Genomic DNA, 15,564 nt, shown 5'->3' on the forward strand with positions numbered 1-15,564 from the left:
AAGCCTTTTATAACCTGGCCTCTCTAATCATTCAGTTTGTCAGTCCCCTCCCTGTGCTCTTCAGTCATTAACATCGGCCTGTTCTTTGGTCAGTACATTCATTCTTCTGACTCTTGGCATTTTCTCTCTGTGTTCTCCAGGTTTGGCATGCTTTCTGCATCTATAACCCTAGTTTTCTTCAAATCCCTCCTAAAATCTCACCTCCCACAAGAGACCTTTCCTGATCCTTCTTAATTTCTACTGCCTTCCCACTAGTCATTATTTTCAAATTTTTCCAATATATAAATTATTTGCAAGTTACTTCTGCCTTTAGACTACAAGTTTTTGAGAGAAAGGATGTCTTTTACCTTTCTTTGCATTCTTAGTTCTTAGCATAATACCTAGCAAATAATAGGTGTTTAATAAATGTTTATTGATTGACAATTTATCTCACCTGCAGTTACATAGCTTCATCATCTACTTTCTTGATTCTGAAAATTTTTACCACTTAATTACTCCCTCCTTCTAATTATTTTCTCTCTTTTTTCTTTTTTTACCTTTCATGGGACTCTGTCATGATTCTTCTATGCCTAATTCTCTTATTACCTTTCTTGCTATTTCCCCTATCCTTCTGACTATACTACTTTGTTGATTCATCATTTCCCTAATTGTTGTTATTCTCCATATTGCTGTCCTAGACTCTCCTCTTTTTCTTCCAGCACTTTTCTCTTATAGTGATGGACTGTGAATCAGGAATATCTCAGCTTGATTATATTAATAGATGAAGAAAATATCTCTTTTTAAATTTATTTTGATTTTTAACAATCACTTCCATAAGCTTTTGAGTTTTAAATTTTTCTCCCCCTCCCTCTTCACCTCCTTCCCCGAGATGGCGTGCAGTTTGATATAGGCTATACATATATATTCCTATTAAACATATTTTCACACTAGTGATGTTATAAGGAATAATTAGAACCAATAGGAAGAACCACCAGAAAGAGGAAACAAAACACAACAGAAAGAAAAAAAATAGCAAATAGTATGCTTCAATCTGCATCAAACTCCATAGTTCTTTCTTTGGATGTGGATAGCACTTTCCATCACGAGGCCTTTGGAGATGTCTTAGATCCTTGCACTGATGAGAAGGGCTAAGTCTATCAATATTAGTCATCGCACAACGTGGCTGTTAACTGTTAAACACTCAAATCAACTACAGAGGACCTATGAAGGAGTAAGAAGTAACAAATAATAGTATGTATAGTATAGTTTTACATATGTTTATAAATCTATCAAATGGTGTCCTTCTCTAGTGCAGAGTAGGAAGGAGGGAAGGAGACAGTTTGGAACTTAAATGTAACAAGAAAATAACAATTTATTATTAATAGATTTGATATTATGAAAACCTCTCAAATGACAAATACATAATCTATTCGGTGAAGATTGAATTGGAATGGTGAGATGTAAAATGGTAAGACCAATTGAAAGGCTATAGAAAGATGATAAGAGATTTATCTATGTAGTTTAAAAGAATAGAAGAGATTGGAGAGAAGTGAAAATGATTTAGAAGGTGATTGTGCATGTGGAATATATGAGTAGGAATTGAGAATTGACACCAAGGTTGCACATAAGTGATAGGAAAGCTGAGGATAGGTGGGTTCTGTGTTGTGGTAATATTCAGTTTATAGGCTAACTAGTTCTAAATGTCCATTACTGGGGCATCACACTGGGGCATAAGAATTCAGCAGAGCTAGGTGGAATGCTGGGCCTACAGACAGGAAGACCTGAGTTCAAATCCAGCATTAAATAGTTACTCTCTTTGTGACTCTGGGCAAGTCACTTAGCTTGACTTCCTTAATTTCCTTATCTGCAAAATGTGCATAATAAGTTATTTCCTAGAGTTGTTTTGAGGATCAGATGAGATATTTGTAAAGTGCTCAGCACAATGTGTTGAATATAGTAGATTTTATATAAATACTAGCGATGACAATGATAATGATGATGATAGCTAGCCAAGATATAGTAGTGTGGATTTACGTTTTATTCGTAAAGATCAAAGTATGAGAAAAAGTAACAGAGGAAAGGAAGTTGTACCTAAATCAGTAATTGTGAAAAATAGTAATGAAAGCCATTGCTGGTAAAAGGGTGGGAAGTGTTTAGAAAGAATGGTATTAAATAAGTTATGTAATCATAAAGAAAAAAATTGTAAAGTGAATTAATGATTCCAAATAAAAACGTTCTAGTATTCTAGAGTCATCTCACAATTAGATTTTCCAGGTTCTAACCTTGATCTAGACACAGTTGTGCATCTGCTGTTTTTCCTACTCCTAAACTTTTATCAACTTTTCCTGTATAGGCAACCCTTGTCTTGTATTTGATATATTTCTCTAATAAGTATTGAGTCACAAGTAATAAGATCTTTTTAATGTCAATAGTTTTACCTCCCTCCAAATCTATTAAACATTTATGATATATTTAGATTCTTGTTGAAACTCTAGACCGTGGTATTCATGACTTTCTCTAGTGAAAAAATTTGAACATTTTAAACTTTAACTTACATGCCTTTTATTATCAGGAACAGGAAGTACTAGAGAAGGAGGAAGAGGAAAAGCAGGAACAAAACTCTTCCAGGATTTTCAAATATTAAGCAGAATTTGGACTCATCCATGGTGCTTACAGCTGGACTATATTAGCAAAGAAAACAAGGTAAATTAGATATTCATACTTAAGTATCTATTTAGTAGTCTGATTTCATTCCAACTCATTTTCTCCAGTGTTTCTCCCTGTATCATCCTCACTATTTATTTATAGTTTTCAGCATTTTGAGTTCCAAATTTTCTTCCTCTCTCCCTCTCCTCCCCAAGACACTGTGCAGTTTGATAGAGGCTTATACATTTATATTGAACCTATTTTCACATTAGTCATGTTGTAAAGAAGAATTAGAAACAACGTCATCCTCACTCTTTTAATGATCTTCATTCTCTCCCTGTCTCCTGATGCTTTCCTATTCCATATAAACATGTCTGTGTTTCCCCATTCTCAAAAAATGTGCCTGATCTATCTATTCCTGCCAGGTATTGTCACATCCTTTCCTTTCGCAGCAAAATTTCTCGAGAGAGCTGCCTACAATAGGTCCTTCCTACCTTCTTGCTAACTTTTCTTAACTCTGTATAATCTGGTCTTTCACTATTCAGCCAAAACTTCTTTCTATGAAATTACTAAGTCTCTTAATTGTCAAACTTAATGGTCTTTTCTTAAACTTCAATCTTTGTGACCCTTCTGTAGTGTTGCCCAAGACTCTTGATTACCTGTTTCCCATATTAGTCTCACTTCTGAGTTTTCAGTATCACCAGTTGCCTACTGGACTTTTGATACTAATTAACCTGGAAATTTTTCAAATTCATCATGTCTGAAACCAGTCTTACTTTTTTTGGACTGCCACTATTGAAAGTATCAATATTTTTACTTTTGGTTTCCAGGTAACACTGGCATCAACTTTAGCTCTTAATTATCCTCCATACTATGTAGATGTCAAATGTTGGCATATCTGCATTCCAAATACCTTTTACATTTAACATTTCAATTCAGGCCATCATCACCAATATCGTATTTTACCTAACAATATGTCTAACTAAATTACTGCCCCATTCATGAAACTCAAGTAGTTCTCTGTTTTCCCTAGAATCAAATGTATACTACACTATTTGATGTTTAAATTCCTTATAAACAAGTCTAATGTATTTTCCATGTTCATATATTATAATTCTTATACACACTGAGTTTCAAGAAAGTCTTCTTTCTTACCATTACATCTTTAACCCCTGTACTTTTGCACTGCATACACATGTCTAGAATGTACTGATTTCATCCACAAAAATCCTCACTTCTTCCTTTCAAAACCTTATATTCAAAGTCTTTATTCCCAAGTTACTAGCATGTTACTTCTTCAACTGTGTAATATTTGACTGCGAATCTACATGCATAAATGTTATTTCTGCACCATAGTCCAACATCTATTTGAAAAAGAGGGCAGTATAGTTTTAGTACATTTCAGTATAATTCATTATGAGATTTGTGGAGTTAAGAGCTGGCTATTGCATTGATCAGGATTTTTAAGTCTTCCAAAGTTGTCTAATTTACCTTTTTGTATAAATTGTTCTTATATCACTCAGTTTAGTTCTCCCAAGTTTCTCTAAACATTTTAGAATATTTCTTGTGAATAATCATTTGAAAAGTAGGGGTTATGCAAAGTTTATTTTCATCAGCTTACTCCTTACCTGTAATACTTTTTATTTGTTGGGCTGTTTCCTCAGCTTGTGCTTACATTTTAGAGTTGAGCCTCTACATAGTGTTTATTATTAACAGTCAGCCAACATAGTTGTAGGAAAGCCATTTGCTATGATGGTATAGCATAGTAATTAAAACAAATAACCCTCTACAATTCCAGGGCCATATTTTACGCATAGTGATGGTTACAGAGTAGGCTCAAATCTGGTTGCAATGGTAATGAGACACATGTAGGGAAGAACAAATGTTGCCCAAGTAAGTTAAAAATTCCGATATTCATATAATAAATCCCCCATACAGGAGCAGGTTGTTCAGCTAGTCTACTTGCTAATGCATTAAAACTTGATTGCATTTTATGGTATTAGTCTTGTCTGGGGCTTGGGTAAAAAAGTCAGATAGTACTAATCCCTGCTTTACACAGGTTATCAGAACATAGCAAATAATATCTTCTAATTTTTAGGAAGTATAAGAAGTACAGTTAATGCAGTGTAATTATGCATGAAGTACTAGTAGTAATATTTATATGACAACTTATGGTTTGCAGAGCACACATACATTACTGCACATGTATGACCACCGTTTTAAACTTAGACTAGCTCTTACGAGATTAGTGCCACTGATATGATTGCTCCCATCTTACAGAAGAAAACTGAAGTTCACAGACATTAAGTTAATTGCACAGGATTACACATTGGAGAATGGAAGCGTGGTATTGCGGTAAAGCACAGCAACCATGTCTTTTCAAATTTTGGAGTTGCCACTTGTATGATTTTTCAAAAGTCTGAGTTTAGACTAAATGATGTCTAAGGATCTTTTTAGCTCTTATTCAATGATCCTAAGTGTTGAAGGTATAGTGTAGAATGAATACTTCCTGATTCCACGGCCCATAATCTATACTGTCCCTTATGTAGATGGGGGTTAGAGACTGAAACTAATGCAAAGGCCTTAAGCACTTTACACTAAGAGAAATAAGCAAAAAAAAAAAATCTTTTAACATTTTTGATAAATGTAATGATTAGCAAATTTTTTTAATTATTTTTTTTTTTCAGGGGTATTTTGAGGAAGACAGGATGAATGAATTCATACCATCAGATTCTGATGAAACCTCACTGAGTTTAAGTTCAGATGATTATCCTAAGTAAATAGAATCTTTCTTTGTATAAATATGCTGTGTATTTTTTCATTTCAAACTTCCATAAATAGTAATAGTAATGTAATAAAATTAAAAATAGCTATCATTTTCATGTAATAGCTTATCATATTAAATTTTGCTCTAACATTTATTAGTTAGGAAAGAAGATCCGCATATGTGTATATTCTCACTATTATAGTTCACAAATTGTCATGTATTATACACATAATATATGTATGTACATATGCATACATACACATATATACATTTATATATACTGATACTCATATGCATATAGATCATAGAATTTGCACTTAGAAGTTGAAGATATCTTGATTGTTTCCTTTTTTGTTTTTCTAGTCTCCTTATTTTTCTTGGAATTTTAAAAATTAACAATTGAAGGAAATCAGAGAACTTACAGAAGAGTAGTAATAATGACTTAATATTTTTAAACTTTTTAACATTTTTCAACCTATGTTCTTTTGAATCTATAAAATATTGTATTAAAGTTTAAATTTTCTGTAAAATGAGCAGTGCCCCATTTAAGTCCTTTACAAAGCTAAAATTTGTGCATTTTCCAGAAATATATATTTTCTGAATTAAAATATCAGTATTTTACCAGAAAAATATTTATTTTAAATTTAAATATTCATTTTAAACTTAATTTTTCTAAAAAGGCTGCCCTGCTTATTTGGGATGATGTAATGTTAAATAAGCCAAACTTTTTTTTTGATAGGATCATGGAAAAATCTAGCATTTAAACCTGGAAGGAAATATAGGAACATTTCTGTAATTTTACATGAGAAATTTTTTTGGTTTACTTTATAATTAGCCCTATATTACAGATTCAAATTTTTTTTAAATTCATAATCTTTTCTAGGAAAAAAAAGTTCAAAGGGAAAAAAAGAACTAGCTCAGGTGGACATGAGGATGCAGAAGTAATTAAAGTATGGAATTCAAGATCCAGAGGTGGTGGTGAAGGGCATAAGGATGAGCTGGCCAGCATTTCATCTGTGATGGTAAAAAAAGAAAAAAGTGAGTCTAATGTAGAAGTAAACTTTTGTATTTATGTAAGGATCAAAAAATATTGGTAATATGATATCAGCTATTTACTTAGGGTTAGGTGAATTTCTTGGCAGGTGGAGCAGTGGGTTTATTATTGACAAAATGTAAAGTCACATTACAGTTTACATTAAGATTTCATCATTTCAGAACCTACTAAGTCTGTAGTTTAGATCATTGAGATTGAGTAGGGTATACTTTGACCTTAATTTAAAAAACAGATTTATTTTCTATGTAAGTTGTGTAAAGATTTAATTAAAGATTTTTTAAATGTTAATATTTTAATACCCTTAGTAGTATTTATTTACCCAGCATCTATTAATGAAATTATTTAGCCTGTTAATTTTTAAAAGGATTAGAATACCATTTTGCTTAGACCTTATTAGATTATTCCACATTCTTTGAGCTTAAAAGTAACAAAACTTCATTTCTGTTGTGTATTTATATATAATGTACATTAATATAGGATATATTTTTTCCTGTATTTTACTTTCTAAAACATAGAGCTTCTTAGGTAATACGTAAGCTAATGTTTCTAGAAAGTTCAGTGGGAAAAACAAATGAATAAACTAAATCACACGAAGGACCATCATAAAGGCTTCTAGCAATTAAATTGAAAAGCATGTAATAAATGAACAAAAATAACAGTCTCTGTGAGATTTAACAGACACTTTTCTTTCCCATGATTCCAAGTGAAATGACACGAAAGAGAACACATGATAGGCAGAACTTCAGATATATTTATCCTAGAGTGACACAGGTTAAAGACGCTAAAGGATTGATTTTCAAAGTATCTGAAAGAAAGAAAAATACAAATGCTTGATAAAATGATTATGGACTTTATTATTCTGAAAACAAGTTACCAAGAATATATCACCAACTGCTGTCCTTCTTTTCTCATCTTAACAAAACCTTTATGAGAATAATTTACATACATTAACGCTCTCCTTGCTAATGGTATGTGAAGGAAATAGGCAGAGTTTTGCAAATATAATCTCTTCTTTTTCTTGCATGAATAAAAGAAGAACAGAAGGTACAGCAATGATTTATTGAAAATATTTGATTCAGTAAAACATATTGCAGCTTTGAAGACTGATCTAACAAAGAATCTCTCTTGTTTTTGTGGCCATATCACAAGACTCATTGATAGATCTGACATCAAAAATAAATTTCTACAGTGAGTGTTTCACATTAGGCAACATATAAAACAGATGAATGTTTCCCAGGTCTTTGCCACTAACCTGGAGGATATCCAACGAGAGTCCTGATGGGATTTCTTTATAAAATTCTCAGCTGTACCTTTTTGTGAGCGACATCATTACATCAAGCACCAAAACATTTCAGAGCCACCTAAATGGGATCCGTATTTTCTCAAGAGTCTCGCTTAACTATCCACAAAAAAATCTAGTAGATGGAGAATATCTGTTGTTTAGGCTTCAATTATACAATTATACAGTTGGAGTATGTCAGTTAGCACTTATGTATTAGACAGATACTGAACAAAAAACTAGGCATAGATTTGAAGAGTAGGAAAGTAGAGTGACATGATTTGCCTTTTTGAAACTGTGCAGTGTAATGACAGCAGTCTCTTTCATGGGTTAAGTTCTTCTTTTTTCAAGAATTATTTAGTTTTGGTGACAGATTTGGAGTGCGTCACACCTATTGAATCATGGACTATATATAGAAGTGGACTTTTCTTTCTTTCTTTCTCTTTTTTACATTTTATTAATTTGTTTTCATTTATCAACAATCACTTCCATAAGCTTTTGAGTTTTAAATTTTTCTCCCTCTCCCTCCCCATCTCCCTCCCCAAGACGGCGCACAATCTGATATAGACTATACATGTACATTCCTATTAAACATATTTTTACATTAGTGATGTTGTAAGAATTAGAACCAATAGGAGGAACTACCAGGAAGAGGAAATAAAACACAACAGAAGAAAAAAATAGCAAATAGTATGCTTCAATGTGCATTCAAACTCCATAGTTCTTTCTTCCTATGTGGATAGCATTTTCCATCATGATGCCTTTGGAGATGTCTTAGATACTTGTATTGCTGAGAAGGGTTAAGTCTATCAATATTAGTACCTAACTGATTATAAGGCTACTACTTCTAACTTAATTTTAGAACTTCTTTTAACATTATTATTACTGTTAATACTTCTCGGGAAATCTTACAAGCATATTTGGACTCCAGCTACAAACTTTCAATAGAGTTTAGGAATATAGAAAACAGATAGTGGAGAAAAAGAACCAATGTGGTATAGACATGGAAGTCAAGGAAAGAGTTTTATAACGAAAGAAAATTTTATAGTTTCACGCTAAATCTACTTTCATTTTTGACAGGAATGTTTTTTTCCTGTATCTCTTAATTTAAAAAAAAAATAAGGAGCTCAATGTAAAAAAAAAAAAATGAAAAGCCCTTGAAATTGTTTGACATAGATATATCAAAATACAGTTATTAAAACATTCTCATTTTGCTCCTATGATATGATATGATATGATATGATATGTCCATAGCACTAATTATTATTTACAAATTATGATCATTTTTAGTTTTTCCAAACTAGCAATGTCTTTTTCACATTTTTCTAAGTGCTCAGTAGGCTTTGTAAATAATATATTCTTAGTAAACTTTGGGATATATATAGATAAATAAGTGCATACATTTTATTGCCTTATTCTCAAGATACTAAAAAGAATTAAGCCAAAAAAAAATTATGGTCTATCATCCTGATTCAGAAATAGATACAAGTATATATAAGGTGGCTCAGGGGAGAGAGTATGCTTAGAGTCAGGAAGACCTGGGTTTAAATCCAACTTCAGACACTTAATTGCTGTGTGATGCCAGGCAAGACAATCTCTATTTGCCTTAATCCACTGAAGAAGGAAATGGCAAACCACTTTAATATACTTGCCAATAAATCCCCATGGACATTATCATCCATAGGGTCACAAAGAATCAGCACGCATGAATGACTGAACAGTAAATATATGAACTATATTGAAATTATAATTATATTGACTATCCTAGTAATATCCCAGTGATTAAGAATTATTTCTGATTTTTATAAATTCCAAATATGCTTTTAGTTTTCAGAATGCTAAGAAAGTTATGTTTTTAAAACTTAACAATGTCTCTTTATTTGTATTGTATTGTATTTTAGGAAGAACAACATATTTTTCAAATCCAGGCGGCACTTCTCCAAGGTGGTACAAAGATTTTATTACGGATTCTGATGCTAAAGTGTTGGAACATTCTGGAAAAATGGTACTTCTTTTTGAAATTCTTAAAATGGCCGAGGAACTTGGGGATAAAGTGTGAGTAATATAATACACTTCTTGAAAAAATGGATTTGTATTCATCCCAGTATGATTAAATTAAATTACTTATTCTTCTAGTAGCATATTTCAAATTTGGATTTGATTTTCTATATTTCTGTCTTCTAAAGAAAGCTCATTTTGGTAAGAGTTAATTCTTGTTTGCTGTCTCAAATACTTCTTTAGAGAAATTAACACCCATCCTTAGGCAGCTATGTCTGTTAAAATCTTACTTAATGGCCAGAGAATACGAAAAATGGACTTTTTAAAAACAGTTTTAGTTATAAGTTAGTCTCCTTTATAAAAAATATTCGAAGAACTGGAGCCCATCACTTATAAGAACCATGTTTCACATGTGCTTTTTTAGTCTCCATAGCACTTAATCAGCACAGTGTTTTGCACAAAGCTGATATTGCTTAAATAAAAAAGAAGGAAGAGTAAGTCCAAGGGAGAGAAAATTGAACTAAATTTAATATTAAGCGCAATGTACTACTTCCTACCAAATCAATGAAATTATTTATAACGTATCCATGGTAATCAGCATTAGTTAATAGTGTTATAGATTTCATCTGGAAAAAAAAACATAACAAAATAAAACAAAGAAGTAAATAGAGTTTGGTTTCAAACTGTGGTCTCCTAATTCCAAGTCTGACACTCTTTCCAATATGTTGCTGACATTATTCAATACTTAATATTTGGAATTGGATGTCTTTAGCTTTCACTAAACTGAAATACAAAATAAAAGTTTATGGCAGACTAAATTTACTTTATTATATTTTTTTAAACTGAAATTAGGCCACATTGTTTCCAGTTGATTACTCATGTTGTCCTAGGTTGTGCTTGATAAGGCAGTTCCTCCCAAATCCTTCTAATGAAGTCCCTTGTTCATTAGGTCTTTGCTGCTTTTGTAGAATTCTGGTTTATATGTCATTATATATAAATGTAACATATATGTCATTATATGTAAGTGCAACACCAACAAAATATGATAGCATATTAAAGGAGAATAAGGATCATGACAAGGAATTTTTAGACAGCAATTTCAATAAACAGCACTTTTTTTTCTTCCCAGGCTGGTGTTTAGCCAATCTCTCATATCTCTGGACTTGATTGAAGATTTTCTTGAATTGGGAAATAAGGAAATATCAGATGATAAAGACAAGCCTCGAATTTATAAAGGTAAGTCCACCCTTTAATGCTGAATTTCTGAAAAAAAAAGTTTTGATATCAGTAAAGAAAACTATTAAACTAATAAAAAAAAACTAGGAGCTGGTTTTGTGAGAAAATAAAAAAGAAAAAATAGATCACATAATAGATAAACCAGTGGTTAATTTGATTTAAAAAAAGAGAACCAAATTACCAGTATTAAAAACAAAAAGGGTGAATATAGCACTAATGAATATGAAATTAAATTAAAACAATTAGTAGGAGTGCTTTTGCCCAATTATATGCCAACAAGTCTGACAATCTAAGTGAAATGGATGAATATTTATAAAAATAAAATTGCCAGACTAACAGAAAAAGAAAATAGAACATGCTCCATTTAAGAAAAAAAATGAACAAAACATCAATAATCTCCCTAAGTCCAGATGGATTCACAAGTAAATTCTACCAAACATTTAAAGAACAATTATTTCCAAAAATATATAAACTATTTGAAAAAAAATAGACAAAAAAGGAGTCCTTAAAAAATACTTTTGACACAAATATACCTAAACAGGGAAGGGCCAAAAACAGAGAAAGAAAACTCTAGACCAATTTCCTTGATGAATATTCATTCAAATATTTGAAATAAAGTACTTGGAAGGAAGTTATAGCAATATATCACAAGGATTTTACACTGTGAGCAGGTGGAATTTATACCAGGAATGCAAGGCTGGTTCAGCATCGGAAAAACTAGCAGCATAACTGACCATATCAATAACAAAACAAACAGAAATCTTACGATTATCTCAATAAATGCAGAAAAAGTTTTGACAAAATACAACATCTATTTCTATTAAAAACATTAAAGAGTATAGGAATAAATGGAGCTTTTCTTAAACAAAGTAATAACTATCTAAAACAATCATCAAGTGTTATCTGTAAAGAAGATAAGCTAGAAGTCTTCCCAGCAATATTAGGAGTGAAGCAAGGCTAGCCGTTAAAATCACTATTATTCAATATTGTCCTAAAAATGATAGCCTTGCAATAATATAAGAAAAAAAATTAAAGGAATTAGAATATTAGAATAAACAATGAGAAAGCAAAACTACTACTCTTTGCAGATGATATGTTGGTATACTTGGAGAATCAACTAAAAAACTACTTGAAATAATTAACGATAATTAACAGTTTTAGCAAAGTTGCAGGAAATAAAGTAAACCCACATAAATCATTTGCATTTCTATATATTACTAACAGAAAGAGATAGAGAAATTCCATTTAAAATAACTCAACAATATAAAATACTTGAAAATCTACCTGCCAAGACAAACCTAGGAACTATTTGAACACAATTAGAAAACACTTTTCACCCAAATAAAGTCAGATCTAAACAACTGGAAAAATCCTAATTGCTCATGGGTAGTCCAAGTCAATATAATAAAAAATAACAGTTCTACCTAAATTAATTTACATATTCAGTGCCATCCCAATCAAACTACAAAATATCTATTTTGTAGAGCTAGAAAAAAAAATAATATGCATCTGGAAGAACAAAAGGTCAAGAATATCACAGAAATTAATAAGTGACCAGCTAAATGACCATCAATTAAGTAAATAATTGAGTAAATTTTAAATTTTATTTAGAGTATCTATTTTGCTATGCATTTTTGCTATGTAGCATTTATATGAGTAATTTTCAAATTTGAAAAGTGGTTTTTAAGTAGAATTAAATATTTAATGAAACTTGATTTTGTGTGTATGTGCAAGGTATGTTTATTAAGGAACTAAACATTCTAGTGCTAGATTATAATATAATAGACCCATTTTTACTATTTAATATGTAGGTGAAGGAAAATGGTTTCGAAACATTGATTATTATCGTTTGGATGGTTCTACAAGTGCACAGGCAAGAAAGAAATGGGCTAAAGAGTTTAATGATGAAACTAATGTGAGGTGGGTACTTTTAGATTTTCTTTCCTCATTTATGTTGCAGATCATTACCAGTTTATAGGGGCTGCTTTCTTTCTTTGTTATCTTCAAAGTGATTTTGTTACTGATTTTATTTGGCATCCAGTGCATATTTCTTGAAAACTTTTCAGTCAATACAGATATACCCCCTAACTAGAAAACTGTTTTCTTATTATTTCCCCCTTCTCGGTTTTTGTTAAAATCCCTGTAATCTAGCATTTTCTTTTCAAATTCTATTTTGAAATTCTCTAGTCATCTGGTTTTATTATCTTCTCTCAATCATTTCATGTAATAAATTACAAATCTGACTTTTTGATTCATCAGTAATGAATCGGAATAAATCCAGGTTATCAAAATCCATATAAAACTTCCTGCCTCAATAATAGTTAAAGAAATGTAAATTAAAAGAATTACAAGTTTCTATCCTATACCCATTAGATTGGCAAAGATTAATAGACAAAAGAAAATGACAAACGTTGGAAGGAATGTGGAAAAACAGAAACATTATAGCACTGCTGCTAGAGCTGTGATTTCATTTAGCCATTCTTGAAATCTGTAAAGAATTAGTAGCTAAAAAATGGAATAGGAAAATGTCATGAAAAAGTGACTAAATTCTGCAAACACTTTGATTTAACAGTACCACCACTATGCTGATAATAACCCAGAGAGATCAAAGAAAGGGAAAGGATCTCTGTATCTAAAAATATTTATATTTGTAGCAGTTCTTTTTCTAGTGACAGAGAACTGGAAACTTAGAATGGTGTGTATACATTGGGGAACGGCCAGAGAAATTATGGTATGTGCTTTTGATACTGTACTATTCTATAAGAAATGAAAGGGAATGTTTAAAGAGAAACTTGGGAAGACTGGTATGAACTCAATGCTGAATAAAGTGAGTAGAACAATGGTAGCAATTTTTCTTTTTCTTTTCTTTTCTTTTCTTTCTTTCTTTCTTTCTTTCTTTCTTTCTTTCTTCCTTTCTTTCTTTTTTTTTTGTGGTAATTGGGGTTGAGTGGCTTGCTCAGGGTCACACAATGAATAAGTGTCAAATGCCTGGTCTGAGACTGGATTTGAACTCAGGTTCTCCTAACTCCAGGGCAGGGTCTTTACCCACTGTGCAATGGTAGCAATTTTTACAATAAGAATAACATTTCTGTCAAGACAAACAACTTTTCAAAAGCCTTAAGTACTTTAATTTTTGGCTTGTTCTTCTGTGATTCCAAGGACCAATTATTTGCTGTCTACCTTCTGATAGAGAGATATAATAGTCTCCAGACTCAAGATGCAGAATAAGACATGCATTTTTTTCCTTGGATTTAATCTATAGGGAAATTTCTTTTGTTTGTCTGCATGTTTGTGACAAGAGTTTTCTGTTTCTTTCATTTTTCCCCTTTTAATTTAGGGGTTTAAGGTACTGGAAGAAAGAAAGTACATGTTTCTTAATTGAATAAATAAGTAAAATAAGTTAATCAGAGATTATTGGTTAAATGTCAGTGTGCTTTTCCCTTCATATTTTGATAAGTTATTGCTACTTGAAATACTTTGTCTGCCTAGATTACTTGGCTACATGCTTCTGTTTCTGGTGTGTGGCAAATGTACCTACATATTTTCTTACTCCTAAAGGCAATATTTCATGGCAAATTTGTTAATTTTATAAGAATAATCTTTTATTAGACTAATTACTTTTTTCTTTTTAAATTTGTAGGGGCCGCCTCTTCATTATTTCCAGCAAAGCAGGTTCAGTTGGCATTAATCTGGTAGCTGCTAATCGAGTAATCATCTTTGATGCCTCTTGGAATCCGTCCTATGATATTCAGAGCATATTCAGGGTTTATCGCTTTGGTCAAAATAAACCAGTCTTTGTATACAGGTTTTTAGCTCAGGTAAGTTTCAACTTTTCATATAATAAATTGAAAGTACAAGCAAAAGTTTGAAACTGGTGAGCAATTATAGGTAAGTAAAATGGCATTTCATTCTTTACATACAATCAACTTTAGTATTTTCCTTGAGCAGACTAGGCCATGTCAAAATATGTTCATTGGTCAAGTAATTCCCCTCCCCTAATTAATATCATACATGTATATGTATATATAAACAGATATACACACATATCAATATATTTGCCAGTCATTGTATTAAGTATTGGGATTTCAAAGAAAAGCAAAAACAGTTGCTTCTCTTACTGACCTCACAGCATGCAAACAGCTCTGTTGTTTGAGATATATAGAGTATACCAAAAGCAGTCAGCATTGAGAGGGTCTAGAAAAGGCTTCTTTCAGAAGTAAATTGAAACTTCAGGAAAGAAAGGAAGCTTTAGAGACAAGAAAGGTGAACATTCCAGCCAGCAAAAAGGCACTTGATTGGGAAATGGAATCATGTGTGAGCAATGACAAGAAGGTCATTGTCACTCAATCAATGTAAGTGGAAGGGAGTTAAGCCTAAGAAGATAGATACGAACTTAAGTTGTAGGATTTTATCCTAGAGATAATAAGGAATTACTAGAGTTTATTGAGTAGGGGGGTATGACAAGTAGACCTATGCTTTAGGAATAAAAAGTGAATAAATATACGCATGTATGTGTGTGTGTGTGTGTGTGTGTGTGTGTGTGTGTGTATATATATATATATGTGTGTGTGTGTGTGTGTGTGTGTGTATATGTATATATACGTA

At 31.6% G+C, this 15,564-nt stretch overlaps 1 protein-coding gene across 1 annotated transcript; it reads left to right on the forward strand.

The window, feature by feature from the left end:
* Positions 1-2,551: 2,551 nt before the first annotated feature.
* Positions 2,552-14,948, forward strand: LOC110204629 (transcriptional regulator ATRX-like; the record flags this gene model as incomplete). Its single annotated transcript, XM_020980766.2, has 7 exons — positions 2,552-2,682; positions 5,313-5,401; positions 6,276-6,430; positions 9,627-9,780; positions 10,853-10,959; positions 12,771-12,879; positions 14,600-14,948. Coding segments are annotated over 7 exons (974 nt in total), but the record flags the coding sequence as incomplete, so codon positions are not given.
* Between the last annotated feature and the right edge of the window lie 616 nt (positions 14,949-15,564).

The sequence above is a fragment of the Phascolarctos cinereus genome, unplaced genomic scaffold (genome assembly GCF_003287225.1).
Source record: "Phascolarctos cinereus isolate Bilbo 61053 unplaced genomic scaffold, phaCin_HiC Scaffold_729;HRSCAF=1370, whole genome shotgun sequence".
NCBI classification, from domain to species: Eukaryota; Metazoa; Chordata; class Mammalia; order Diprotodontia; family Phascolarctidae; genus Phascolarctos; species Phascolarctos cinereus.